Here is a 25,921-nt window from a genome sequence, read left to right on the forward strand (position 1 = left end):
CGGCTGCCGTCCCCTGGCCTCATGGGAGGGGATCTTAGGCTGGGGATTAGTGATGACTCCACATGATTCATCACAGTACTCTGTTGCCAATAGTCGCAGTTTCAGGTTCCCATGCTGGACCTTCTACATGTCTCGAACCAGTTGGCTCAGGATCTTGTGTGGTGGGTCTTTCGAGACAACTTGCTGAGAAACACTCTTGTTTCTCCAACCTTGCCCCCGGGCGACGGTGGTCACGGGCACACCTCTGACTGGCTTGAGGGCTCACCTGTGAGACCTAACCTTGAGCAGACTGTGGTCTCCCGCTAAGTCGCAGGAACACACCAACTTGCTGGAGTTAACGATCATCGGACTGACCCTGGTCACTTTCCTCCCCACTTTGTATCTGAAGACTGTGCTGTTCCTGACATACAACACAGGGGTCATGCACTACCTCAACAAACGAGGTAGTGTGGGGTTCATAGAACCAATGCGACAGTTGTTCTGGGCTGTAGAAAACAGTGTCTTACTTACATAGGCTCGTCTGGCCGGCCAAGAGAATGTCACAGCAGATACCTTGAGCAGACAAACTTTGGCCTCCCACGAGTAGGTTCTCTTTCATGAAGTTCTGGAGGAGATCTCCTTTTGGGGGACTCAAGTGGACCTCTTCGCTTCCAGTGTCAACAGGATTGGTGAGTGTTTCTGCTCCAGGTAATTTGCTAGTCAGTGAGCTCTGGGGAATACGCGGATGTAGTGGACTTTCAACTTCATTTATGCATTCCCGACGATCCCTGTCATTCTGCTGGTTATCAGGAGTTGGTGCCTGTTTGGAACCACAATGATCCTATCTGCTCCGGACACGGCCCAGAGAAAGTGGTATTCAAAGTTGCTGGACATGTCCATCTGCTATCTCTGGTGCCTTCCAAGGAGTGTCAGCTTGCTCTCGTAATGGGAGGTGCGAGCATTCCACCCGAACCTCAGCAGCTGGAACCTTCAAGCTTGCCCACTAAGAGGCTGAGGTACAAGGAGTGGGACTTGCTGTTCAACGTCCTAGATGTGCTCCTTTCAGCTTTGAGGCCCACCGCAAAATCCATTTATGCCTGCAGGTGGTGTACATTTTTTGGTTGGTGTTGGGAGAGGGACCTGGCACCTTTATCCTGTCCTCTATTCCCTGTATTGAATTGTCTTCTTTCCTTGGCCCAAGTGGGCCTGCAGATTGGCACTGTAAAGGGTTACCTCGCTGCGATTTCGGTTTTTATCCGGTCCCCGGAACAGGGCTGGTTCTTCGCAATATCCACTCTTATGCAGTTTTTGAGGGTGGGGGGGGTTTGTGAAACAAGTTTCTTCCCCACCAGTTTGTGGTTCCAGCGTGGGATTCGAATTTAGTTTTACCCTTTCTTATGGCTGCTCCATTTGAGCTTTTTCATTTCTGTTCCATTAGGTTACTCACCCTAGTTGCCATCATTTCTGTGAGCCTGGTGAGTGAACTCCAGGTGTGGTCTGATTTACCTCCCAGTTTTTTTTTTTTTTCCAAAGAGAAGGTGCAGTTGAGAGAGACCCTCCTTTCTGTCAAAGGTGGTCTCAGCTTTCCATCTCTCGCAGAAGATTCATCTTCTTGTGTTTTTTCCTTTCCTTGCCATTCCAAGGCAGAGGAACGATTCCATTGGCTGGACCCGGTACGGCCTCATAACTTGTACGTAATTTACTTTGAAGTGATTACTTTGAAATTTCACTTTCATTGTTTTTTTAATTTTTATTTGCGGAAGGCCCCCCTTCCCCATCACTACTCCCCATACTCCAAATCACTCCCCACCCCATTATTACCCTTTAACCCACAATTACCTATATTTATAAAACTAATTTCCAAGTAATCACTTTGATGTACATTACTGACTTTGAAACCACAGGGTACCTTTGGTAGGGCAGTCCTCGAGAGTTTTCTGGTTTAGGTAGTGTCCTTGCTTCCTCCCTCCTCCAGATTATGTACTACTTTGGGAGTCTATCATAGATGAGGACTCCGTAGCAGGAAAGAATAATTGAAGAAAAAATTACTTAACTAATTTTCCTCCCACGGATTTAACACCCTCGCAAGTACTCCATTGGTTTTGTGGTCCCACAGCTCCAGAGTGCTAGGGATAAAGGGTGAAACCGAGGTCCTGGGGCGCAGCACTGCTATATATATGGACCTCAATGTTACATATGGAACAGGGCACATAGAGACATTGGATGGAGCCCACGCACACACCTCTGGCGGCAGAAATGTTTCTGGAGATCTACTCTGGAATATACACTTTCTGGATATCATAGATAAGGACTCTGTGGGAGGAACATCCATCAGAAAGAACATTACTGAGAGGTACATCATTTGTTTTCCTCCCCTTCTGGGGTTCTCGGCCTCTCCCCTCTCGGGCTCTCCTTGTCTCTTTTGCCCTCCTTACTCTGGGGTTTTCACTCCCTCTACCCACACAGGGTCCTTCTTCCTCATTTTCCACTCTGGTGCATTTGCTGTCCCTCCCCTTTCTGGGGGTTCTTCCTTTACACTCCCATTCACTATTTGCTATCTCTCCCCACTCTGATGTTCTTTTTTTGTAATTCCCTCTTCAGGGTATTCGCTATCTCTCCCAGCTCTGGGGTTGTTCTTTCACAGTCCTCACTCTGAGGTTTTCGCTGACTCTTCCCGCTATGGGGCTCTTTTCCTTTCCACCCTGTTCTCTGGGTGATTCTCTGTCCATCTCCTATCTTTCTCTTTCCCCTCCCTCTTCTGTTCTTTCCCTCTCCCTCTTCTTTTCTTTCCCCCTCCCTCTTTTCTTCTACCTTTTTTCTCCCCCCCCCCTTAAGACTCTCTATCCTCATTGTGCAGTAGCACTTCTTGGGCGTGTCTATGCACAGAATGGGATTACCATAATAAATCGTCTTAGACCAAATGACCGGAACTGACCCAAAGAATATGTCAAAGTACTACTTTATTATCAGTTCAATAAAGTAGGGCAATCTGGTGAACAACTAATTGTAGTCCACACACTCGCAATGCAGATTGGTTACACAAATGCTTTATACCTCAATATGCTTCAGCTAAAACATCATCATACGTGGCAAATGATACAACCTATTGGGTTTAGCGATTGGTTTGTGAAGCTTATCTACTTATAGAGTTTATAAGTGTTAGTAACTTTATTGGCTGCTCCTTCCCTGGTAGGCAAGCCTCGAACTTCCCTCGAACTACGTATAATACAGATTATTGCAGTATAACAATAGCGGATTGGCTAATGCAACATTGTATGCTCATAGTTGCATAGGCCCTCATGATAGGTTGGTATCCTCTCCCAACCTTGGGCACTGCCCACTAGCAGCACGTAAGCAAAATGAAACTCGGGTGCAGAGAACGTCAAACTACTACCCACTCGGCCAAATAGTCCATCTCTCATCGGTTAGGCCCTAAACCAAGGCCTCTTCTTTGTAGTTGACCTTGCAGGCTGTTCTCTTCTCTGGGACTTTTAAGGGAGTGTAGATACACCACTATCTTCGTCTGGAGCTCAATGAATAGGCCTCGTTTTCGAGTTCTGAATCACGTGTGAGGAAAGCACCATTTTGTCAATTTCAACCTCTTATTTAGTGCTATGTAATTTAATTAACCTGAATGTCATTACTCATCTTGGCCTTTGGAGACTTAGTTGCTCAACCTCACATAGGCTTTTCTTACTGCGTCCCGTCCCCTTTCCTCCTTACTGCATGGGCGTCCCTCGTTAGGGACGGGAGACGGAACCTTTTTCACCAGAAAAAATCTTCTTCCCCTTTAAATTTAAAGGCGCGCGGGGCATGGCCCTGGGAGCATGCGCTCCCCTGACTCCGCCCACCGGTGCCACTCCCCAGTCCCCTTTTCCGCCTTGATGGGAACTGGCTGATGTTAGCAGCGCTCCTGAGTTTCGCTTCGGCCATGTAATACCACACGCTCTTCCCCAGACACTTTCTTCTGTCTTTTTTTGTCTTTTATCATTCAGTTACCCGGTCCTCTGGTGCCACCCTCCTCCCTGGCGCATGTCGACTTCAGCGGGCTTCAGCAGGTGTCCAGCCTGCGAGGGGCTCTTCCCTACATATGATCCCCACACTCTATGCCTCCGCTGCCTTGGCCCCGACAATGGATGGGAGGGTTGCACTGCGTGCGACACACTTTCTTTGCATGCTTTGAAGAACAGACTAGCTAGGTGGAGGAGTAGAGAAGTCGCCTCTACAGGACTTGAAGGACTTTGTCAGACATAAGTGAAGGCCCAATGGAGGGCCACTCTTTTTTTTCCAGCGCACCCCGCAAAGGCGACTCCTTTCCAAAGAAACACCCAGACAGGGGGGAACTTCTCAGGTTCTTGCCCCAGCACGATTACTGAGGCTAATTCAGCTACCGGCCCCCAGGCCGAGGGGGTCTGTAGATCCTTTCGGAGACAGTGCTGAGGGACCGCAAGGTTCTTTTACCGGGTGTACATCCGAGGAGCTACGCCCTTGTACCAGCAATATGTCAGAGGGGCGCCTGCATGCATCACTACCGGCAGCTCAGCCGAGGGCGACACGCCTACCAGGCCTCAGCCTCAGGTGCAGGATAGATCTCATGCTCCATCGCCAAGAGTCCTGGAGGAGGCCGGGCCCATTGAGCCAAGCACCACGACTTCACGTGGGATGCAGCTCGACAAGATGGCCGCTGCGCCAGACAAGATGGACGCTCGTCCGATACCTCCCTGAGGAATGGAGCAGGTGGGTGAAAGAGTTACAAGGTGGGACTGGTGTCAACCAGGTGCGTGGCCTACAGCTTATCCATCAGCAGCACAGGGCAGGTTTACACTGCAAACAGCTAGACAGAGTATGCACTGGCCCCAGCAGCCACCGGCTACCCCGTCAATATCACCTGCCACCCCACTGGCCTGCAAGGACAGGTTCTTTGAAAAGTTCCTCACGCTCATGAGATATGATATGGCATTTATAACGCGCCTATACACAATTGTTTCAAGGCGCTACAAGGCAACGGAGGGAAACAGAGGGAAGACTGAGCCAACGATCCTACTAGGCCAGGTGTCATTCAGATCGTGCAAGTTCAGGGGAAGAGGGAAGGGGAAAAGTGTGAGGGGGAAGGGCGTGGGGACATTGCAAATAGAGTAAAAACAATAAGTAAAAGTACAGCCAGCTGGTGGTAAGTGCAGACATCCGGTGTCAAGTGCTGGTTGGGGACTGTAGGGATGCAGACAACAGTCCCCAAGTGCGGGGGTTGCCAGGGAGGCAGTGCAGGTGTGCAACTGGCGGGGGAGGGCACATGGTCCCGAGACCAGAGGGTGGACAGGTAACCAGTGCAGTTTGTTTCAGCCAGGAGTTCAGCAGGGGGAGAGGAGGAGAGAAAGCAGAAGCAAAGAGGAAGGTTTTGAGGTGCTTCCGGAACCGAAGATGGTTCTCCTCAAGTTGCAGGGAGGCTGTTCCAGAGGGAGACCCCAGCCGAAGAAAGAGATCTACCACCAACTCGTTGCTTGGAGAAGCAATTGACCCTGGGGGAGTTGGAGGCGGATGAGCGAAGAGCTTGGGAAGGAAGATATTTAGAAAGAGAGAGTTGAAGGTATTGAGACCCCAGGCCCCAGAAGGCCTTGTGGACAATGCAGAGGGTTTTGAATGTAATCCTCGCAGCCACTGGGAGCCAGTACAGAGATTTCAGTCCTGGAGAGATACGATCCCTGGGCTTGAGGCCAAGGACAAGTCTCGCAGTCCTGTTCTGGATGAGTTGCAGAGGGTGGAGAGTAGCAGCAGGCAGATATAGAAAGAGGCTGCTGCAATAGTCCTGCTTAGAGAGAACCAGAGCCCTGGAGACAGTGAGCTTCTGGGGGAAGGAGAGGCAAGGAAGAATACCTCTGAGGAGGTGCAGCTGGTAGTGTGACTTCCTAGAGACATCAGTGATGCGAGGAGAGGAGGAGAGTTTGGAGTCGAAGATGACCCAGAGCTTTTTAGCCTTGCAGGTGGGAGCAGGAGGAGGGCCAAGAGAGGCCAGCCAGAGAGTGACCGGAAAGGAGGGAGCAGGTGTGCCGATGAGGAGAATCTCAGTCTTACTGGCATTAAAGCAGAGCTAATTGGCAGCACACCACTCCAGGATAGCAGACGGACAGACGTGAGAGAAGGAGAAGAGGTGGCTGAAGGTAGCCTGAAAATGAGCTGAGTGTCATCAGCATAGCACTGAAAGTTGGGGCAGAGGGCGGCAATGCGATGGGCAAGAAGTGCCAGGTATTGGTTGAACAGCCAGGGAGAGAGATTAGACTCCTGGGGAACACCACAGGTAGAGATAGAGGAGAGGAAGGACCCAAGTTGAACCTGGGAGGGTCGATCCAAGAGGAAAGAAGTCTGCCACGCCAGGGCCTGACCGTTAATACCCAGGTTATCACGGAGACGGTTGATCAGGATGGCATAGTTGACTGTTTCAAAGGCAGAAGAGAGATCAAGTAAGATGACACAGGGGGTATTGGAATCTCCTCAGGGATGTAATCAGGGACATGCTCCCTCCCGCCCCTCCGCTGTTGCCTATAGTCATCTCTCCTATGGCTCTAGCGCCGCAGGCCCTGGTTGGTGCAGCCCCTGCTGCTCATGCCGGCTCCTTCGATTCCAGCTCCCCTGCCTCCCACAGTTCAGGCGGTTCCGTACCATCCTCCTCTGCAGCTTTCGGCTACGGTCTCCACACCTTAGCCCTCAGCTCCCAGCACCCCTCCACCCACTCCGGACCAGCTGGACGCCCTGGTGGACACACGAGGAAGAAGATCCCAACACACCATCATCCGCCAAGGCCTTCCACGAGCGACTCACAGGTCTGGCAAAGTACTTGGGCCTTCCTCAACCTTAATTCGAACAACCCCAGCCTGGGGTACTGGCAGAGGTCCTCCCTCTACGGCCGCTGCTAGAACGGGGATCCCGATGCAGAAGGAAGTTTTCGCCTTGGCCAAAAAGGGGTGGCTCAAGCCCCATTCGGCCCACCCGGTCAATCGGCGCATGGACGCCAAGTATAGGCAAATGGAGGGGGATCCACTCTTGCTGTCAGCCTACCCTCAACCACACTCTTCAGTGATTGCTGTGGTGTCACTCTATTCAAAGCCACAGTCGTCCTCGGCCACCTCATCCTCGGCGCTGCTAGGCAAGGAGGAGAAGATCTTGGAATCGTACAGGAAGAAGCTTCGTCAATCCAATGCAGATGCTTTGCTGGCAGCCGTTTACCAGAGTCTTTGGCGGGAAATAGCCTTCCAGAACTTCCGGTGCAGAGCCAGTCCCGTTTCAGGCAGGACTGGCAGAGGTTAAAATGGTGGCGCATGACCTCATTGAGTCCTCTGTGGCCCACATTGACACCTCTGACCGGGCCACATGCATCGCCACGGACATGAGAACTGCCTGGCTTCGGGCTACTAAGTTTAACCCAGACGTCGAGGAACGCATATTGGACCTTCCCTTCGAGGGGGGGGGCACAACTTTCACACCACCACCGATGAGGAGTTAGATGAAAAGAAAAACAGTCTTTATCCTTACGAAGGCCACGCCCAAGGCGTACACCCAGTCACATCAATGCTCTGACAAGGGGTGGCCGTTTGGAGGGTTCCGCGTCTTCCAAGAACGGTGGTCCAGACAGCCTGACAGTTTGGCGAGTCGACACCGGTGCAAACAACAGAGTGGGGGAGGGAGCAAGGGCTTTTTCCAGTCCCCCTCCTCCGCAACAACCTCAGAGGGAAAGAAGGCATGACACGCCCCTTCAGGTCTGCATGTCTCCAGTGGGGGGCAGGCTTGCCCTTCACGCTCAGTTTTGGCATCAGAAGTTCGCAGACCCCTGGATACTCTCTGTACTTGGGACAGCAACTCTGTTGGCGGAAGTTCGGTCGTTCGTCAAGAGCCAGGCTGTGGAAGAAATCCCAGCCTCCCAGTGTGGATTGGGCTTCTAGTCCAGGATTTTCGCCATACAAAAGAGCCAGGCTGGCCTGAGAGTTTCGTTGGACCTTTCCACCCTCAACCTCTCAAAAAATTCAAGATGGTTACGCCAGCACTGATTGCAGAGACATTGTGCAGGGGATACTGGATGTGCTCCCTGGATCTGAAGGACGTTGTTCTACACGTCCCGATTTGGCAGCCGAATCGCTCCATTCTACGATTCAGTTTCATGGGCTGCCATTTCCAATACAAGGTGCTACCCTTCAGCCTCAATTCAGTCCCCAGGGTATTCACCAGGCTCATGAATACGGTTGCAGCCCTCCTCAGAGCCACCACGTTTAGCCGTACCTGAACAACTGGCTCGTCAGAGCTCCCTCTACGGAGGCGGTGCATCCTTATGATCACTCCACGAGCTGGGGTTCTCTGTCAAACTCAAGAAATTTCAGCTGCAGCCTATCCAGAGCCTGACCTTTATAGGCATCATATGGGACACAAGTTCCGAGCGAGTTTTCCCCTTTGAAGACAAGCTCACGACCATCAACGGGGTCACTACTTACTTCCTCACCTGACCTCGGCCTGGTGGTACCAACACTTATTAGGCATCATGGCAGCGGTCCTACTGGCCGTACCCTTCACAAGAGTCAATACTCAAGATGAGGAGATTGCAGCTGCACTTAGCACTTAGCAGCCTCATGGAATCAGGAGCGAGGCTCACAAGCGGAGCTCGTCAGCATCCCACCATCTCTACGCCTGATCCTCGCATGGTATCCAGGGACTTGAACCTGCGGACAGGCAGGCTCTTACTGGCAGCCGGCCCGGCAGGTCACCATTACTTCAGATTCTTCCCTGGAGGGCTGGGGGGGCCACCTTGGACAACCACACTGTCCACAGAGTCAGCATCCTGCAGGAGTCGCATATCAACTGGCTGGAGCTGAAAGTCATCTGGCTAGCTCTCAAAGCTTTGCTTATGCTTATTGGGGGCAAGGTTGTCCTCATCCAGACGGACAACTCCACCAGCATGTACTATGTCAACAAGCAGGGTGGTACCAGATCCCCGCCACTGTGCAACCTAGCGGTCACCATGTGGGGCAGGGCCCTGGCGAACATCTACCTGAGGGCCATCCACCTTCCGGGGGGAGTACAACCTGGAAGCGGACAGGCTCAGCAGACTAGGTGCGGACGATTAACCCTGGCAATTGAATGATCAGGTGCTGCTGGAGATCTTCAGAAGATTGGGGCATCCTCAGGTGGATCTCTTTGCCTGCTGGGACAACAAGAATTGGCAGCAGTTTGCTTCCTGGCAGGGACAAGACCCCGGCTTCCTGGGCGATGCCTTTCAGATTCAGCAGACCGGCATGACAGCATATGCCTTCTCTCCTATACCCCTGATACACAGGCAGACTCTGGGATTTTGCGGCATGAAATGGCAAATTTTGCGGTATGAAATGGCAAATTTTGCAGCACAAACCTTTTGTTTATGGCAGCATTTTTGCAGCACAATTTTTGACTGGAGGGTGCAAGATTGGTACATTGCAGGGAAGAAGCCATGTGCAAGACTACAATAGAGCCAGGGTGTCATTATATGTATCTTTTATATCAATTTAATAGGAAGAGTCCTAGTTGTCTCTGGCTTGGCAGAACAGTGTTTGTTTTGGCTACGTTTTTTGGTTTAATGTGCATGCCTAGTTAAAATTTTTAACAGTATTAATCGTTATCAGTTGTAACGCTGAACATGTTCCCCTTCTGTGTTCTCCAATCCCCAAAACACCCACACACCTCTCACCCAACACACCTCACACGTCTCACCAATTCTCCATCACAACTTGTTTTTTTAACCTCACTCTGTCATAAACATACTCACATGCTCTGTCACGCTGCCATGTTACAATTTGCCCTCTCTGATCCCTGCCAAACTTCAAATCATACTCCCAACTCACACCTCATGCTCCCTAATTCCTCCTCCCGCAGTATACAGTCCTTCATTCTTGCGTGCTACTCCTGCATCTTGCATCCTTTATCCCAATCTATCACACTCTTCCCTCATCCTTTCTCCCAATCTGCAGCTTACTGCCTCTTTCTGGCCAACCCCTCTATGCTTTTGGCCCACTACTACCCCTGAGCCCACGGTCCTTCCACTTTCTGTACCTCTGCTCCCTCTCTGATTTCTGGCCACCGCTTCCCCCTCTGACCCACTGCTCTCCCTCTAATCTCCCTTTGCTTTCTTGCCTACCACTCCACAGCTCACCCATCACTCAACCTCTCTCTCTCTCTCTCTCTCTCTCTCTCTCTCTCTCTCTCTCTCTCACGTATTGTGACAATTTCTTAATTTTTTAAAAGTGTAGATTTTGGCCCAGCTCCTCAAAAAATGGGGCATCTAAAAATGAGCAAAGGATGTGCTATTTTTAGATGACCCATTTTTGGAAATGAGCAGGCCACCTTATTCTCAACAAGGTCTGCTCTCCGTACAATGGTTTACAGGCTCCCTATGCATTTCACTGTGACTGGCCCTTAAGGGTCCTGCCACTGTAAAATGCAACCCAAAAAAACACATTTCTATCCCATTTGTGGAACAGCAATGCAAGTGAGACCGCAACTGTCACATTTAAAAAATATATATTTTTTTAAAGTATTGCATGAGTCAGTAGGGTCAGTAAAGACCCTGTAATCCACTGGCACCCTATTTCTGCCCATTTAAAAGCGCATCTTGTTTGTCAATTTGGGATGCGCCTTAAATGCGCAGAAATGCCCCCCCGATTTGTGCAAAGGTGAAAAAGGACATCTGAATGGGTGCATATAAGCGTCCATTCAGATGCCTTTTCGATTGGACTGATCTTTTTTTTTTTTTTTTTTTTTGCAGAAGTAATGAGATGTGCTTGCACATTTCATTTCTGGAGTAAAAAAAAAACTGGCCCCTCTTTTAAATTATTTGTTTTGCAAAAACTGCCATTTTTTGTGGGTGTTTTTGCAAAAATTAGTTTGTGCGCTTTTATGAAAGAACGGCTGATTTTCACTGCGTTTCGCGGGATCGTAAATTCACTATAATCTGGAGGGTCTGCACTGGGTTGTCTGCAAGATAAAGTAATTGTGCCACCTCAGCATCATCGTGGTGGCCCGCGAGACCCATGGTTCTCAAAGCTTCTCAGCCCCTCGGGACAGGCCCCCAATTCACCTGCCGCTGGGCCCAGTTCATCTCCTGGCATAACGGGGGGGCAGGGTCATCCACCCTGCACCCCACAGAGGTTAGCCCTTGCAGCGTGGTTCCTGAGCAAGTCGAGCTGAAACACCTGGGCCTATCACCGGCTAACCTAGAAATAATTCAGGGCACTAGAAGCAAGGCTACTAGTAGCCAGTACAAGAATAAATGGTCTAGGTTCTTTCACTGGTCCGACTCCCTTACGTGCACGTTGGATGACATACTCTCCTTCTCTGCACACGTTGTCCACTCAGGCGTGCAGGTGGATACACGCTGTACTTAACTGGCGGCCATAGGGGCCTACAGAAATTCGGAGGAGGGAGGCCTCTCCAGGCTCTTTCCTCCGATCAAGAAACTACATCCTGTGTGGGACCTCAATGTAGTTTTTGGGCACCTTGGCGCACAAACCATTGGCGTCCAGGGACATGGTCACCATTAAAACAGCTTTGTTGGTGGGTCTCACCTCTGCTTGCAGAGTCTGCGAGATCCAGCCGTTGGTGGCTTCAGACCCCTATACTATTTTTCACAAGGATAAGGTGGTACTGAGATCACACCCGCGTTCCTACCCAAGGTAGCCTCTGCTTTCCATCTGAACAAGGAGATAGTTCTACCTATGTTTTTTGCCGACCCTAAGGATGATGCTCAGAGGGTCTTGCACTGTCTGTATGTCAGACGCACGCTGAAATTATATCTAGACAGGACGCTCTGTCACCTTCGGTGGGGGTCAAGGCCCGGTTATCAGACATCAAAAGCCTCTCAAGCAAGGTGGATGGTTTCGGCCATCAAGGATGCATAGGAGGGGGCGCACAAACCACTTCCAGCTATAATGCACGCCAACGCTGTCAGAGCCAAGGCCACGGCTGTCGCCTCTGGCAGGTCATCAGCAGGACGACCACCTGGGCCACCCCTTTGGCTTTCTGTAAGCACTACTGTTTGGATGCCAGCTCTAAATCAGACGCAGCTTTCGGACAGGCGGTTTGAAGGACGTGTTCGCTTAAAGAGGGTCTCCTCTCCACCCTGGGGCTACATTCAGTTGTAATCGCCCATGCAGTATGGAGGAGACGGGACGTAAGAGTAATTAATAGTTACTCACTGTAGTGACTAACATACTCTTAGTCCATAGTCCCCTTTCCTCCATACGTCCCACCATCCTCCCCCCTAATAATACTGGTGTCATTAGGCAATGTTAAATATTGTCGACGTTTCAATGGGGACTGAGGCGTGGCACCAGTGGGCGCCTTTAAATTTAATGGGGAAGAAGATTTTTTCTGGTGAAAAAGGTTCCGTCTCTCGTCCCTAGCGACGGACGCCCATGCCGTATGGAGGAAAGGGGACTATGGACTAAGAGTACGTTAGTCACTACGTTGAGTAACTATTTTATTGTCAATACTTGTAAATCTAAGAAGAATATGTGCTGCGTACGTTGCTTATCCTCGTTACCTCCCCTTTACCCTTCAGTAGCTTGTCTCTGTGGCATCCTTGATCTGTGGCCAGCAGCTATTCTTTGTTCATGCGTGAATTTCTATTTCCAGCCTCTCTCAACTCTGGTCTCTCTCCTTCGAACTCTTAACTTACTATCATTGAGAGCCGACGTCCACGTTTTCAACATGGGCGCTTCACCCGTGTTATTTATTCTACTGCATCAAGCTTCTAGATGACTCATCTATCATGCGTTTCTGCGTATATACATTCACTAATAACCTGGTTACTTATCTTCTTTGTATATATGGTTTCTTCTTATTTGTAAGTATGTTTACTCTTGTTTCTTCAGTTACATCTTCATTCTTAAATATTCTTATATCATTTCAGTGTGTTATTGTATCTTCTCCTTATGACATCACTTTGCACCTGTCAGATCTGTGCAGATGCGGCAGATGTTGCGGATGGTGCGGATAGAGGCAACACCTGTTCAGAGTGTTACCAATTATCTGTATCCCCTATATATGCTATGTACCTGTATCCCCATATATATCTGTATCCCCATATATACCTCTATCCATCCTGTCGCTATACACATGTATGTCGCTATGTACGTCCCCACTTTCCTGCTCACGTGCCTGGTCTCAGGCGCTTATACTCATAACCACCTTATCACACCACTACGCTTACTTTCTTCTATACATCATCACTCAACTAGAACACAGATATACCCCTGATAAATTGGCCTGGCTGTTCACATACGAACACAACCCCACGAACACCTCATCACCCTAATAAAACGCAGCTGGCTGAAGCACATTCCAGCTAGCATAGGCGTTCCTCAGGCCTATCGCAGCCAGAACCCAGTCTAGGTGTCCATCCACCAGACTGAACACATCCAACTGACTTCCTCAGTACCACACCTATCGGTAAGAAGCAGCTATCACCAGTTACACCAGCTGCACACATGTCCGGTGTACCCACGCACCATACGACACTCTCTCTCTCTACCGACTTGAACTATGGTTCCCGAGGGCGTTCAACCCACCAACGCTTTGAGGTCATACCAGTGATATATAAGGCACTATATAAATTCCATGTAACATAACATATTCAGTGGTGCCTGCAAATCTCTTGCGAGGGTACATTCGATACAGTTGTCTAAGTGCATAAAGTCTCTCGTACACTCAATGCGGTATTGGGATGATACCTGGTATCATGCACAGTGTCATCCTGTTATTCATCCAGTTTGACAGAGGTGAGGGGGCAGAGTGTTTGAATGACATAAATGTCTGCTCCTCTACATCATTCTCGCAGCCGATGATGCGGGGCAGTCTTGCTTACGCACCCGTTGTGCTAGGCTATACTTCAGCCTTTTGAGGTCCTCCTGCCTTGCTTCTCTCGGCCTCTATGGGTTGCTCCTATCAGCCTTCCTCTGTACTCTGATACGCGCCCCGACTAGGACGCTGACATCGGCGCTTCCTCCTTCTCGCCTGCCACTGCACATTCCTGTTTGCCGCTGTGAGGTTGTGCGGTGCTTGCTCATTCTCCTGCAATTTTTCCTTAGCATGCTACTCCAGGGGCTGGTTCGCTCGTCTCTGCTCAGTCTCTTTAGAAGATTGGGCACAGTTAAGGTCACAAGGGTATGTATAGTTCTCCAGCATGGGGTCTGGCATGGATTCACATGCTCATGAATATTCCCCGTCGTCAGGCTGGGAATCCTCGGTAAAGAAAAAACCAGTATCAGTTTCGTTTCTGATCTGTCTTTCGTAGTAATAACCAATCACTGGTCTCTGCGTCATACTGACCACAGCCAATGACTGCCCTCTACCTAAGCACCGCCTCTGGCAGCCATCTTTAGATTTTTACCGCACGTTCATGTGTTGGGATCCTCGTGCTATTGCTCTCGAGCGTTAGTGCTATTTTTTCACGTTTTTTCTCAAAAACTTCGTTTTTTCGGTCAAAAGAGCCTCAAGCTCCACCGACTCTCCATCCGATCAACGGGGACCCGTGTCGGATTCGTCTGCGCCCCTCAAGGGTGAATATTTCATCGAGCTACGCTTTTGGAGGACTCCAGAAGCTTCTCAGGCCCGGACATGGCCCAGGAGAAGGGAAGCTCGACGCCTGGAAAGCTGTTCAGGATCTGCCCTGGATGCCAGCTGCAGAACGTCTTTAAGGAGGACGAACACTCCTTTTGTCTCTACTGCTTACATGAGGACAAGACGCACGTGGAGAAGGACTGTGCGTTTTGCGGCAATATGTCGGAGCGGACCATGAAGGACCGCCATCAACGTCTCGCCAACTGGCTGGAAGGGAAGAGCCCGTCAGGCGAGAAGAAGAGGAAGAAATCCGAGCGGTCTTCTAAGACCTTTGAGGACGCCCCGGCGACGGGGGTCCAACAGAAGGCCAAGCACCGCGAGTCCGCTGGCACCGGGAGTGCCGAACGGTCGGGCTCTACGGGCGCCAGGCAGGGCGCACCCTCCCCGGCACCTTCAGCCACGAGCCAACGCTCTGGGTCGGGTAAGAGGAAGGGCGAGCACCCGGCGAAGCTCCTGGAGAGGCCCCGGTCGAGCTCGAAGGCCCCGTCTGAGGGGGAGCGAGGCAGTGTCCCCCCCCTCAAGGATAAGGCGGTGAGCGCACCTAAGGTGGTGAAGGCCTTAATCCATCCGGCCAATCCCTCTATCGATACTGTCGCGGCGGCCCTGGCTCAGCCTGTGGAGGCTACACCAGTGGTGGCGACCTCGGGGCTCAGAGTCTCCCTGCCACCTCGGAGGGAGTCCTCTTTTGTGCCCATCGATAGGACCCCCGTGAAATCCCCGGCGGGGAAGAAAAAGGGGGGAGGCAGGGCGTCGTCGTAGATTCGGCCTCAACCTCGGAGGAAGAGCTGATCGAGGTCTTAAGCCACGGCCTTGGCGTGGAAGAAGACCGGCCCGTCGGGATGGATCCCGACGCAGGTGACGACGACATCGTCGAGGGTGCCGACGGGGCCCCTGATCGCCCGTCGGATCCCCCTCTGCCAGCGCCGCAAGACAACTCGGCGGCCATTTTGTTGGCTATACAGTCCTTATGCGCAGAGATAAGGACGAGACTACCGTTGCCGACGGAGGAACCTCTCCCGTCGGGTGATCCTGAACCGGGACCTTCTGGTGTTCCCCCGCCCAAGAAAAGAAGGATTCACCCTCCACCTCCTTTTCAGCCGTCGCGCCCCGTCCAGCCCTCCTCCCCGTCCACCCGAGGGGATGATACGGGGACTGACACGGCAGCGACGGGTACGGACAACGAGGTATACGACGAGGATCTACCGTCGTCACCTCCCACCAGGGCTTCTCCGCCCGACGAGATTGGATCGTTCCACTCCATGATCGCCAGGGCATCCGAGCTTTTCCAACTCTGCCCTGAGGAGAAGAAAAAGGAAGGATTCCTTTATCAACGGCGCGAGGCCAAGAGGAAGATGGTCCTCGCGGTGCCTCTAATGGACGACATTTGGGATGAGGGCCTCGCCCTCCTCAAGAACCCTTCCACGACGCCAGCTAGAAGAGACCGGTACGAGAAGAAGTACCGAGTCCCGGACGCGGCCCGCCTGTGCCTCCGGGCGCAACCTACCCCGGACTCCGTCGTCTCCGCGGCGGCCAGGAAGAAAGCGGGGGGGGTGCGGCCTCCACATCGACTTCCCCACCGGACGGCGAGGGAAAGAAATTGGACGCTATGGGACGCAGGGTCATCTCGTCTGCAGCGACGACGATTAAAGCGGCCAACGCCTTGGCTATCGTGGCCCGCTACGACAGGGAGCTATGGTACAAACTGGCTCCCCTGCTGGACTTCCTACCGGACGACAAGAGGGCGGATGCCCTGGAGATCCTACAGGAAGGTGAGGTGGCGTCGGACCACGCCATCACTATTGCGACGGACATCGCCGACACTGGGTTTCGCCAGTTGGGCAACGGCGTGTGCCTTAGGCGGCGTGGATGGCTCAAGGCTACGGACTTCCGTCAAGACGTACAGACCAGAGTCCTGGACATGCCGTTCGATGGGAACAACCTGTTTGGGAAAACAGTGGACGATTCCCTTCAGGCCATTAAAGCGGACACTGAGACGGCCCGGGCCCTTGGGGTTCTGCAGCAACGACGGACGCCCTTTCGGAGCAGCGGAGGCAAGGGCGCCTCCAAAGGTTCCGGCGGCGGTTTCTCCACCTACCGTCAAGCGGCCCGCTCGTCGTCTCAGGAGGCCTACAGAGGACGAGGCAAGTCTGGCGGACCCCGCCGTCGTCGCCAAGGAGGTCAAGGCGGCAAAGCCTCGTCAAAACAGGATTGAACCGGCCGTGGGGTCGGGCCCCCACCGAAGCACCCCGGGGGGAGGCCGGCTGGCGAGCTTCGTCAGCGTGTGGGAGTCCATCTCCACCGACCGTTGGGTGCTGGACGCCTTAGCCCGGGGCCACGCGCTCGAGTTTCAAAGAAGGTGCCCGCCCGTCCCCCCCGTGGCCAGGAAAGAGCTTCACGTCCCTCAGCTTCTCCTGGAGGTAAAGGCGATGCTCAGGAAGGGCGCCATCAAACTCGTCCCAAAGAGGCTTCGGGGCTCCGGAGTTTACTCGAGATACTTCCTCGTGAAGAAGAAGACGGGAGGATGGCGCCCCATCCTAGACCTGCGACGTCTGAACAAGTTCATCAAGGCGCAGAAGTTCCGGATGGTCACCCTCCAGCACGTCCTGGGTCAGCTGGAGGGAGACTTCCTGTCGTCGTTGGATTTGGAGGATGCCTACTTCCATATTCCCATCCTAAAGGAGCACCGAAAATTCCTCAGGTTTGTGGTCCAAGGGCGTCACTACCAGTTCAAAGCCCTCCCCTTAGGACTACGGTCGGCACCCAGGGTATTCACCAAGTGCCTTGCACCGGTGGCGGCGCAGCTGCGCCGCGAGGGGATCCACGTCTACCCCTACCTGGACGACTGGCTCATCCGAGCCAAGACGAGGGAGCTCGCCGTGGAGCACACGGCAAGGACCGTCCAACTTCTCACGGACCTGGGATTCTCCGTGAACTACGCCAAGTCCCACCTGGTACCCGCGCAAAACGCACTGTTTCTGGGAGCGAAGCTCGACACAGTGTCCCTTCTGGCCTCCCCGTCGGAGGAAAGGACCAGGTCCATCCTGGGCAAGGTACAGCGGATGTTGGTTTCTGACACGGCCAAGGTGAGGTCCATGAAGTCCCTCCTCGGAATGATGTCTTCTTGCATCTACCTCATTCCCATGTGCAGGCTCCGGATGCGCCCGTTGCAGGAGTTCCTGGACGCGCGCTGGATCCAAACGACGGGCGGCTTCGAGGAGAGGATCACACTCGACGAGAGTTTCCGCCGAGCGGTCCGGTGGTGGGGCAACCGCGCGCATCTGACGGCGGGCATTGACTTCCAGACCCCAGACCACCAGGAGACAGTGACCACGGATGCCTCCCTGGAAGGGTGGGGAGCGCACACCGAAAATCTGCACGCGAGAGGCCTTTGGCTCCCGACGGAGAAGTCCCTCCATATCAACGTCCTGGAGCTCCGTGCAGTGTTCTGGGCCCTCAGGTCCTTCCTTCCGTCCCTCAAGGGCAAGGTGGTGAGGATCTTCACCGACAACACCACCACCATGTTTTACATCAGGAAACAGGGCGGAACCAGGTCCCCAGCACTGTCCAAGGAGGCGCAGGACCTGTGGCATTGGGCCGTCGCCCAAAGGATGTTTCTGGTGCCGTTTCATCTGGCAGGGATAAAAAACACCATCGCCGACTCACTCAGCAGGGAGCTGCGCTCGTGCCACGAGTGGGAACTACGGCAGGATCTAGTGGATCGCCTCTTCCGACGGTGGGGCACACCCCAGATCGACCTGTTCGCGACGGCGACAAACTCCAAGTGCCGGAGGTTCGCCAGCAGGTTTCCCCAGGCAAGGAGCATGGGCGATGCTTTCTCGTTCCCCTGGGAGGGCCTGTTCCTCTACGCGTTCCCTCCTTTGCCACTGCTAATCCGGCTCGTCAACCAGCTCAAGAGGTCACGGTGCAGGATGATCCTCGTCGCACCTGCGTGGCCGAGGCAGATATGGTTCCCGGACCTTCTGGACTTGTCAGCGTCCCCGCCAATCAAGCTGCCGGTGGACGCGGATCTACTCTCCAGGGAAGGAGGCGCCATCCTCCACCACGACCCGAAATCGCTGAACTTGCAGGCCTGGCTCCTGCAGCGCTAGAGTTTGGAGGATACGACATACCGGCCGACTGCAGAGAGGTTCTTGCAAAGGCCAGGGCGTCCTCGACTCTTAAATGCTACGGACACAAATGGAAGAGGTTCTCTGTCTGGTGCCACGCACAGAAGATTAACCCTCTACGGAATACGGCTCCCCAGGTACTGCCGTACCTGCTGACGCTGGCCAAAGCTGGACTGGCACACGCGTCCATCAAGATTCATCTTGCTGCTATCTCCCGATACACCAGAACCACGGGCCGGACGTCCTTGTGGTCTCATCGTCTGGTGAAAGAGTTCATGAAGGGACTGTTCAGATCGTTCCCGCCGGTGAAGGCTCCGGCCCCGGCCCCGGCGTGGGAGCTCAACGTGGTGCTGACCAAGCTCATGGGACCTCCGTTCGAGCCTCTGCACTCGGCCCCGTTGAAGTTTCTGTCGTGGAAAACAGCGTTTCTTGTGGCCATCACCTCCGCACGACGGGTGGGAGAGATCCAGGCCCTTTCCTGCAAGGCCCCGTACTTGACTTTTCACGACACGAGGGTAGTGCTCAGGACGCACCCCTCCTTCATGCCCAAGGTACCGTCGGACTTCCATCTCAACGAACCCTTGGTGTTGCCTGTGTTCTTCCCCTCGCCTTCGTCGCCGGCTGAGAGGACTTTGCACTCGCTGGATGTGGCTAGAGCGCTGGAGTTCTACGTGGACCGCACAAAGTGTTTTCGGAAGAAGTCACAACTCTTTGTGAACTTTGGACCTGTCAATCAGGGGAAGGCTCTCTCGAAGGCTTCCATTTCCAGATGGCTCTCCGACTGTATCATGTACTGTCATCGGTTGGCAAACCGACCGCTGCCTGGCCGTCCGAGAGCCCATTCCACCAGAGCGATCGCAGCTACCACGGCGTTCCTTTCTGGTGTGCCCCTGCTGGACATATGCAGGGCTGCTACGTGGAGGTCGACGCACACCTTCACGAAATTTTACTGCGTCGATCGGGATTCCAGGGAGGAGTCCAGGGTCGGTCAAGCAGTGCTGCGCAACCTGTTCGCCTGAGGTGAGCCTGGTGAGGAGGTAAGATGCTTAATGTTGAGTTTGATGTACTGCTTAATGTTGAGCCTTTGCCACCTCCCGTGGTTGTGCATGTGTTTACTGCTATGTATTCTTTATTCATGAGCATGTGAATCCATGCCAGACCCCATGCTGGAGAAGGAACAAGTTACTTACCTGTAACTGTTGTTCTCCAGCATGGGTCTGGCATGGATTCACATGCGAACCCTCCGGCCTACCCCTCTGCGGCTCTTCACTTGGTCATACTGCCACTTCACGTGCTTCCAAATCTGAAGATGGCTGCCAGAGGCGTTGCTTAGGTAGAGGGCAGTCATTGGCTGTGGTCAGTATGACGCAGAGACCAGTGATTTGTTATTACTACGAAAGACAGTTCAGAAACGAAACTGATACTGCTTTTTTCTTTACCGAGGATTCCCAGCCTGACGACGGGGAATATTCATGAGCATGTGAATCCATGCCAGACCCATGCTGGAGAACAACAGTTACAGGTAAGTAACTTGTTCCTTATAGTAAATCCTATCACCTAGATACCCTGCAAAGGTGTTAGTAATTGGCGAGGAGGATGGGAATCTTGTACTCCTCTCTGGGTCCCTGTCCCCTAAGGGTGAGTCACCTCCAGAGGGAACACGCTTACCCTGTCCCCTAGTGGGTGTTGGGCATAGAGGCTCGACTCACTTCTTCCAAAGGGGATGGCTACCAGAATTTGTCACATTACTGTGGGTAATGATCTTTCTGTGCATTGCTATTGTGGAAAAAAGAAAGAACTGACCAAAAGGGCAACAACGGTTCTAAATGCACACCAATGATATAGTCCAAGCCCGAGACAGAATTGGCGTAATGAGGTGGTTAGTAAAGGAGTATTATGGCCCCACTTGGTGGCTAAAAAAAAGTCTGGTGCTGACTGTGCATCTCGGAAGATGAGGAATCTGGAGGAGGAATTGAAGTGTCCACCGTAAGAACAAGAACATCACCCATGGTAAGCACTTTGTTCATCCGGCACAAGACATTGGAAGAGATTGTGATGAATTCATCCTCTGAGAAACACCTGGCCACCTGTTGTCCTTTTCCACAGCACACTGTGTCTGAGGTGTTTTTCACAAGATGTGGAATCAGTCGCAGGAATCATTATTTCTATAAGAAAGAACATACCTGGAGGTAATTCGTTCAACTTAATGTTTCACTCTTTTATATGCCATTATACATGATTCAGTCAATCCTTTAGAATGATGCATTGCCCATGCTTTGTGGAAGAAACAAGGCTTCAGACTAGGTGTAAGTGAACTGCTACAGTCAGTAACTCATTAGGATTTTACTGCAAGTTATTTACCTCTTTTTTCGCTTTCTTTAGGCTAATGGGAGAATTCTTCCGTTTGAAAGGATCAACTTAAGAAGCAACTCTTTCCTGACCTCAGAGGAACTAAACTGGACCAGAGAGGTGACCAGAGAGTCGTCCATATCAGCAGTAAGTTAGTACTTAGCCCACCTTCTGGCTTTTAAAACGAACTTCTAGTACATGGGGAATCTGGAACACTTTTGCACAGCATAATTTAAGGCATATATAGGACCTAGACATTGCTGCTGCCCATTCTACACTCTTACACTGACGTGCATTTCAGCTTCCTGTGTCTGACTGCCCATTTTGTAGGTGGATATGTTCTTAAAGGGTTTTATTTAACTTGAGGAAAAAACCTTTCTAAACCTATCGCAAAAAGGGGAGTTCCATTCCTAACAAACTATACTATAGGTGCTTGTCAATAGTCAAAATACCAAATATGGTCCTCCATCCAAATCCTATTCTCTAAACTAGCCCTAGTCTGCTTGGAAAACACATAAAAGCAAGTTGGGTAGTATGTTGGGCCTTCAGAGTTGATCACCTCGACTGCTCGGTTTCATGCAATTCCTCATGGTTTCAGTTCTAACGCTTGTGGGTAGAAAACCGTTCTCCCTGGCTAACAGTTTTTGCCCATCTCACCAAAGTTCCAAACGTTTCTCCGGTTTATAAAATATAGTCGCAAGTTCCAAAAAAAAACAATTGCCCCAGTTTGTGTAGGTGAGGTGATACCTCCTTAATCCCTTTCCACCACTTATGTGGGGCTCTACCCGCTGGGTGTCTTGCTTGTTTCTTGGTTTATCCTGGATTTTGTTCCTCACTTGTTTTATTGGACTCCACTGCCGCCCTTTGTTTACTATGCCCCAAGGTCTCACTCATCTCCCAAGGGGTATTGGTGCCCCCTCTTTCTATATATATATATATCTCTTTTGATTCTCAGGAGTTGCTGTGAGCTGTTTGGCCGGTTGCAATATTCAGGTTTCTTGGGCTCCCGTAACGCTTATTATTACTTGTTGCCTCTTCTTACTCTGGGCACTGATGTCCCTCGTAGTAATTTAGGATGTACCTTCCTTCTCCTGTTTTCACTCTCTAGTCTCTCTGGCCCCCCTCCCCCCAGGCCCCCCAACACTACCCGGGTACCTTCTCCGTTGCAGGGTTTGTTCCAGCAAGGTGTTGGCCCCAATTCAAGATGATGGTCCTTTTAGAGAGGCATTATCACATGACTTGGGTACTTATGTGGTACTTATGTGACAACGCTACTTTTTAATTGTTAGTGCAGTCGTGAATATATATGTTATCAATCTATCATTCCTTTCGGTACTTATTTTTAGTATGTTGGTTTTGATCGGTGTTAACGTCGAATACTATCATGTGGTTGATCATTCGGATTCTGTTTGCATACATTGCTCATCTACACTTCAAGATGGCTGCCATTTTTTCTACATTTATTTTGTGACGTTTCAGGTCAGGTGACCGTACTGGTCACCTGACATTTTCCCTTTTTAAGAATCGAGTGTGGGGCAAGTGTTTTCTGCTTTTTTGCTACATTGCTCACAGCATACTTCTTGGTAAGATTATTTTAGATTTATGGTCTTGGAATGAAATTTTCTTGTTGGATTGTAGGTAGTTGAGCATGAACATTGGTTATTTTTGAGCTGGAGGAGTATTTTGTTGGACGTATGGCATAAGGTATGGTTTTATTACTGTTGTTTTCTTGTGATTTCATTGATTTGGCTAATCGTATTTAGTAATTTGACCTATATATCTTTTGTGTTTTCGGACTGATTATTATTTTCTAAAAGGTGTATTGGTCTATTTTTATGAACTCGGGTCAGTGCATATGCACATAGCTATTGGATGACATTTGTTGTTGTAAGTTATTTTAATTTGGAATATTATTTACTGTTTTTGGAAGGTTGGTTCCTATACTCATGAAGATGGATTTTCTCAATTGGAAACACGTTTGGCATTGTTTAGGGAGAATTCTCATAAACGGTTATTTCCCTTATCTACTGAGTCCCTCAGCAGCTTTGCTGGATTTCTAGGATTTATTTGTTCACCTGGTAAGAGTGTGAGCCTTTTTCCCCACTCTTACATGTGTTTTGCTATGTGTGTTTCTACTACACTTGTGTGATCTTGGACACTGTAGTCTCACCTCCTCCAGGGCACCATATTTTTTTTGTGTGTTACACAGCACCTTCAGTGTAGTGACAAAGGGTTGTCTTTGAGACTTCCCACCAACTCCATTTTCTGGGGCTCACTACTGTCCCCCAGAAAAGGGTAAAGTTGCCATTACCTTTAACTTAGTCACTTTAAACCACAGACCCAGTACACCCCAACTTCCATGGAGTATTGGAAAGGGTTAATTCTTATCCCTTTTTGTCTGTGCCTCTTGGGGCATTGTTTCGCTCACTTTACATTAAGACTTGGCTGGTGGCAGTGGTATCTACCCTAACCTTTCTACCGTGATTATCTTACATAAACCTGGCAATGTTTTAGGCTATTATATTAGCCTTGAACATAAACCCGCTTGACCGAATAGATTTTATTTTGGCTCCGGCTGGGTTTATTCGCCATTTCTTTTTGTTAAAGTCTTTCTCGTGTCTTACTCTGCGCGCCAAACCAGGTTTGGTCCCTTTGTTCATCGCTTTTTCATGGGCTTCTACACAAAAGCCCTCCTTTAGGTGCCTTAGAGTCTGGGTAGGCAGGATGTGAGGGAGGGGTTTTAGGACCCTTGCCATGGGTTCCTTTGGTAACCCAAGTCGCACTCCTGTTTGATTGGCTAAGGGGACTGCTCTTGCCAGGCCAGCAACCCTGCTGTGTGATTGGCAGCCAGGCTGTATGAATAGGGGAAAACTGCATAAAAAGCAGGTCTCTGGGACTGGAAGAGCAGAGTCGCCACTGGAACGAAAGAACCAATGAGGAACTGGAAGAAGAGGACACCTACAACGACTGAACCACCCGGTGAAGCCCTGCTGCAGGTCCGAATCTCCAGAATCCGACGACGCAGATCCTCCAGGAAACTTCTTCCCTTGTGCTGGTGGGACCAACCAGTTAACCCAAACTGCAAGCCAGGACCCCTCCTCTGGTCGAATTCGCTGTACAGAGCTACAGTGGGCCAGATAGCCAGGAAGGTCAGACCCTTCTTGGGTTTTAAGGAGCGCACCTTTTATTTGTTGCTTTGCTCTGGTGCTGTTTTTTTCCCTGGTTATTGCAGGACCCTCCAGTCTTCCTACTTCTGATCAGTCTGACAGACGCTTCAGGAACCGTGAGCCTGCAGGAACTACCAGGAACTTCTGCCTCAGCTACAGCTCCCTCTCTGTTTTAAGGTACTGTGCAAATCTGGTTGTGCGTTTCGTTCAGCCGCGGTGAAAGTGTTTCAAATCTTTCTCCAATCCGAGCGTTTGTCCTTCTCTTCTCTTTGAACTAACTTTTCTACCAACTAACCTCGTCCAAAAACCGTGCCATGAACTTTACGGCGAACTACCCTGAACTGTATTACATTGAGCAAAAGACTTTTGAACCACTGACTTTGGCCCCAAGCCTTTTCTATCTGATTTTATCATTGTAGTCTCTCTTGTTCGCTTGCCCTGAGTACTTACCTATTGGTGTGGATCCATTTCTGTTAACTTTTGTCTTTCCCTCCCTTTTAAATTGCTGGAGTGCCATTTTGCTCCCACTTCATTTTGTGAGCTTAACTTGTCTGGAATTTAAGGGAAGTGGTGTGGTGTATTAAGAGTGTGATGTTTAGGCTGCTTATAATAGTGTAATGTTATACAACTGAAGAGTGAAATACATGTATATTCTTTTACTTGAAAACCTTGAGTCAGTGTTTGCCTGAATCATAGTAATTGCTGTCGTTTGTGTAACTATTTGATACTGCTCACTTACTCTTGAGATAAGTCTGGCTGCTCCGCTACTGCTACCACTTTAACTGTGTAGTACAGGCTTGTAAAAAAAGGTGAAATTGTACTGTCACTTGTAGCCTTAATTGTGTGTGGTGTTCCCAAAAGGTACTGCATATATTTCTGCCTAACAGATCTGGTCGTATTAGGAACACTTGTTTTCAAACAACACATTTCCAACTTTGAAAACATTTATATACATTGTGAAATTCTTATATATAGCGATTGAATCAAACTTCACTGCACATACCTCACTGTACGAGCATTGCCAATGCTCCCATTATAATTTTATCAACATTTGATTTGTAACTTTGATTTCTTATTTAATTGTGATTTATAATAACTTCTTCGGCATGGGGTCTGGCATGGATTGATATGCTCATGAATATTCCCAGTCAGGCTGTTCATCCTCAGTTAAAGAAAAACCAGTTTCACTTTCACTTTAAAACTGTATTACTCTTACGTCATGTCCCCTTTCTTCCTTACTGCATGGGCGTCCCTTTCAAGGGACGGAAGACGGAACCTTTTCCACCAGAAAAACCTTATTCCCCTTTAAATTTAGAGGCACGCAGGGGTGCTGCCCTGACTACGCCCTCCAGCGCCACAGCTCAGTCCCCTTTTTCCACTCTGACGGGAACGGGCCAAATTCACCAACGCTCCTAGGTTTGGCATCGGCCACGTAATTCCACACGCTGATACTTATTCTTTTTGTCTTTGCTTTTTTCTTTGGTACTAGGTCCACAGGCGCCACTCTCCTCCCCGGCGCATGTCGACTTCCACTGGGTTCAGCAGGTGTCCATCCTGCAACTGACTATTCACAACTTCAGACACCCACACCCTCTGCGTACGTTGCTTTGGCCCAGACCACGGTTGGCAAGCTTGTTCAGCGTGTGGAAAGCGCTGAAGAACAGACTAGCC

The 25,921-nt window shown here is 50.7% G+C and overlaps 1 protein-coding gene across 1 annotated transcript in view; it reads left to right on the forward strand.

The window, feature by feature from the left end:
* The window catches only part of PIWIL2 (piwi like RNA-mediated gene silencing 2), a 2,524,398-nt gene that overhangs the window by 1,499,919 nt on the left and 998,558 nt on the right, over positions 1–25,921 (forward strand). The window contains exon 15 of the mRNA XM_069617761.1: positions 21,117–21,230. Coding sequence (XP_069473862.1) covers positions 21,117–21,230 — 114 coding nt within the window. The remainder of the gene's footprint in view (positions 1–21,116; positions 21,231–25,921) is intronic.

Source organism: Ambystoma mexicanum, chromosome 10 (genome assembly GCF_040938575.1).
Source record: "Ambystoma mexicanum isolate Mex_15411 chromosome 10, UKY_AmexF1_1, whole genome shotgun sequence".
Classification (NCBI taxonomy): Eukaryota; Metazoa; Chordata; class Amphibia; order Caudata; family Ambystomatidae; genus Ambystoma; species Ambystoma mexicanum.